The sequence below is a fragment of the Tympanuchus pallidicinctus genome, unplaced genomic scaffold (genome assembly GCF_026119805.1).
Source record: "Tympanuchus pallidicinctus isolate F22 unplaced genomic scaffold, pur_lepc_1.0 scaffold25, whole genome shotgun sequence".
NCBI classification, from domain to species: Eukaryota; Metazoa; Chordata; class Aves; order Galliformes; family Phasianidae; genus Tympanuchus; species Tympanuchus pallidicinctus.
In genome coordinates, this window is record NW_026294742.1 from 101,211 (window position 1) to 105,149 (window position 3,939).

Sequence of the window (3,939 nt, forward strand, 5' to 3'; positions counted from 1 at the left end):
TGGTGAAAGCTGTCTTCTTTCTTACAGCCCTGTTAGATACTGAAGGCCGCTCTGAGGTCTCCTCAGAGCCTTCTCTTGTCCAGGCTGCACACCCCAGCTCTCTCAGCCTGTCCTTGCAGAGAGGTGTTCCATCCCTTGGAGCATTTTAGTGGCCCCTCTGGCCGTGCTCCAACAGCTCCATGTCTCTCCTACGCTGACCAGCAAAATTATCCCATCTTCCTAAAAAGCCCTACATTAATCTGCAATCTTCTCATTAAATCATTAATTTGCAATCTTCTCATTTCTATTTTGCAACATTATTTCTTACAAGCAATGATTGGCAACCTTGTCAACTTTAGGAGGTGTGTGAAGACTTCCCCTCTAAAAATCCCAGTATAAATGTGAGCTTCTGTAAAGTGAATGCAACCAATTTAATTCTCTTGCTTTCTTTTTTCTAAGACTTATGGATCAATCAGTCTTACTGAAGACTCTGGAAAAACACAGATGCTTTTCAGAAAATTTTTCTGCTGCCAGGGGAGTAGGTGAAAATTTTCCTATATCCTCAAGAGCAGAACATACTCTTCCACTCCGATTTTAGGAAAGCATAATTGGAATATAACTCTCAGCAGACAGAGGGGCCCAAGGGTTTTGAGGAAAGAGTGAAATAACAGTGCCTTGTCTGCTCAGCACTTTGCCTAGATGAAGCTTTAATGAAGGGCGTAATACAATTTCAGTTTTTGCTAAGACAGTGTAGTCCAGTATAGTCAATTAATTAAAAATTACAGTCAGAAAGCCAGGCAGAGGAATGAAAGAAGTAGTGTGTACTGAGATAGAGAACTGCTGTAGAAATGGATTGATTCTGTGGGAAATTTAGCAGTCATGGAAATCACCATGTTTCTTTGGCAAAGCTTTAACAACTTGCATTGAAAAGTGCATCACTATGATGAGATTCCCCTCAGAGGTCAGGAAGGATTAGATGGATTCATTTTCTTCTCAGACGGAAAGAGATACTTTGATTTTTCAAAAAAAAAAAAAAAAAAAAAAAAAGTGTACTAATGTTTACTAGTGTTTCTTATTGTTTTTCTTGCTGTCTTCTTGGAGTTTATCTTCATGATCTTAAATGAAATCAATTTTGAAAGTGAAAGCTTTATGCACAATAATTGTTTAAAAATACACATTTGTTCATCTGTTCATTTCTGCACCCTGTTCTGCTGTTCTGTTAGAGAGCAGATCTTGAATTTGCTCAGATTCTGTCTGGCTGTTACAGGCACCAGGAGCTGACCTAATCTACATTTCAACTACCTCCTCTGGAAACAGCTGCTAGTGTTTCCTCATTGTCAGTGGGAAGATATACAGATTAGGATGTGATTTATTAAAATAGCATAAAAACATTTTGCTTTGATATAAACTGCACCTTTAAGTGCCCGTCTGTCTCCTTTGGCTATAACTAGTTCAGATGAAGATGACTCCATTCTCTCAAATCATATCAAAATGCTGAGAAAAAGATAGGATATACTGCAACCTTTGTGGTCCAGGTTTAAGCTAATTCTCTCAGTTCCCCCTTATGGCCAAAGAAGAGAAATACTGTCTTCTCCACAAGGCTCTTCATCCCATCCCGATTACCCTACTGAGAAGAGGTAAGTTGAATTACACTTCAGAGAGGCTAACTGCCTGGCAAGTGCACAGAATTGTCCCTGTTCCTAGGTCTGCCTCTAGCAACATGGCTAAGGTTTAGTAGAATGAATCCAGATTCAAGTGACTGATTTCTCACTGCACTCAAATCCATGGTGAAGTTGGGTATAACATTTCTCTGGCGGTTTGGAAGGGGTGCACCGGTGCATCCATCTTCAGTGAGTCCGTTATTTGCTTGTTAGGACTGGATGTGGAACAGAAGTTGCACCCATGTGAAGGAGTTCATCCTGGTTGGATTTCCTGGCTCTCCATATTTGCAGCTAACGATGTTTCTCTTCCTCCTCTTTGCATATGTCCTGACAGTAATGAGCAACATCTCCATTATCATTCTGGTGACGACACACCGTCATCTCCACAGCCCTATGTATTATTTTCTTTGTAATTTTGCCTTCCTGGAGATTTGCTTCACCACTGCCTGTGTCCCAAAGACATTGGTTAATTTGGGGTCACAGAGTCAATCCATTTCCTTCACAGGTTGCCTCCTTCAGATGTACTTCGTCTTTTCTTTCGGTTGCACAGAATATTTCCTCCTCACTGTCATGGCATACGACCGCTACTTGGCCATATGCCACCCCCTAAGCTACACCACCATCATGAACAGCACTCTGTCCACATGGCTGGCAGCAGTTTCTTGGATAGGTGGTTTCCTGACCATTTCAGTGCCCACATTTTTGATTTCCAGGTTGTCTTTCTGTGGCTCTAATGTCATCAACCACTTTTTCTGTGACATCTCTCCCTGGATTATCCTTTCCTGTACAGATACCTCCCTTGTGGAGATGGTGTGCTTCATCATGTTTGCCATTGTCATCCTTGGCTCCTGTGTCATTACCTTGGTCTCATATACTTATATCATATATACTGTACTGAAGATCCCATCTGCACAAGGCCGCAGAAGAGCGTTCTCCACTTGTTCTTCCCACCTCATGGTGATAACTGTTTGGTATGGATCCACTATCTTTCTCCACGTCAAGCCTTCCATCAAAGCTTCCTTGGAACTGACCAAAATAATCACCATTTTAAACACTGTTATAACTCCTCTGCTAAATCCCTTCATCTACACGTTCAGAAACAAGGAGGTGAAAGAAATTTTGAAAAAGACTTTCAGTTGGAAAACAGAAAGCCATGCATAAAGATTTTGTCCTGGACTGTTTTTTGAAGCATAGCAGAAAAGAGCAGCAGCTTCAGGGATGTTTCAAGTTTCAAGAAAAGATTTCTTCTAGAATGTTCTCAGTCCTCTGCTAAGTTATACATCTGTATTCATGACATGACCTTCTTAAACTTTCAGAACAGAAAAAAGGTTTGCCAACAACACAGATTTAATATATCTTTGGAAGAAAATCAAGATGTCTTTTCAGTAACCGTGCTGTCAGACTGGAAATGAGCCACCATCGGAGGTACAAATAGTGACAGAGGACTGTTTCTCCTTTTCCAAGTGGGTCAGCACTTCTGTTCCCTTTGCTTCCATCTCAGGTTTGCAAATTCAAGTGTCTTTTTAGACTGCAACTTAGTCTTGCCTGCCCTTCTCTTGGAGAACACAGGGCACTGAAAAAAAAAAAAAAAAAAAAAAAAAAAAAAAAAAAAAGGAAAAAAAAACCACAGCAATTGTAAATTTCCCCCTTTTGATCATTCTCAAGTGTACAAACTAATTATTTTATTTTTACAGAAATCCCATTTCCCTCTTCTTCCCGCCTGCATTTCCAGAGAAGCAATTGTCCCCTCACAAGTGTAGCACTTGTGAGGCTGTGCAGTGAATATCTTGTTTAGTTTGGGGCCCTTTGCTACAAAAAGGTTACTGACTTGCTTGAACATGTGCAGAGAAGAGCAACAAGGCTGATGAAGGGACTAGAAAATAAGGCACAGGCATACAAGGGAATTGTGACTTTAATCTAGAGGAAAGGAGGCTGAGGGAAGACTTCATCACTCTCTATAACATCCATTTGCAGGGACAACCTGTAAACTACAGAACGATACCTGCTGTAAAGAGGAGTGATGGTAATTGGGATGTATGGGAAACTGTGGGACCTGAACATGCTTCAAAGACAGAATAAGGTGTGGTTATTGGCCATGTTTCAGATGGGATGGAGTTGATTTGATTTGCTTCAGAGTGTCTGGAATAATGCCATGGTTTGGCTTTAGGAGAAAAACAATTTTGATAACACAGCATTGTTGTGCAGCTATTGCAGAGCAGTGCATTTCATTTTCTTGTACTGCCCTGCCAGTGAGGGGGCTGAGAGGGCACACAAGGAGCTGCGAGGGGACAGTACCAGG

At 41.2% G+C, this 3,939-nt stretch overlaps 1 protein-coding gene across 1 annotated transcript; it reads left to right on the forward strand.

Annotated features, from left to right (window-relative positions):
• Positions 1 to 528: 528 nt before the first annotated feature.
• Positions 529 to 3,188, forward strand: LOC128084042 (olfactory receptor 6F1). Its single transcript, XM_052689806.1, has one exon. It carries the CDS (start codon positions 1,860 to 1,862, stop codon positions 2,799 to 2,801), a length of 942 nt encoding a protein of 313 aa, XP_052545766.1. The 5' UTR covers positions 529 to 1,859; the 3' UTR covers positions 2,802 to 3,188.
• Positions 3,189 to 3,939: the final 751 nt, after the last annotated feature.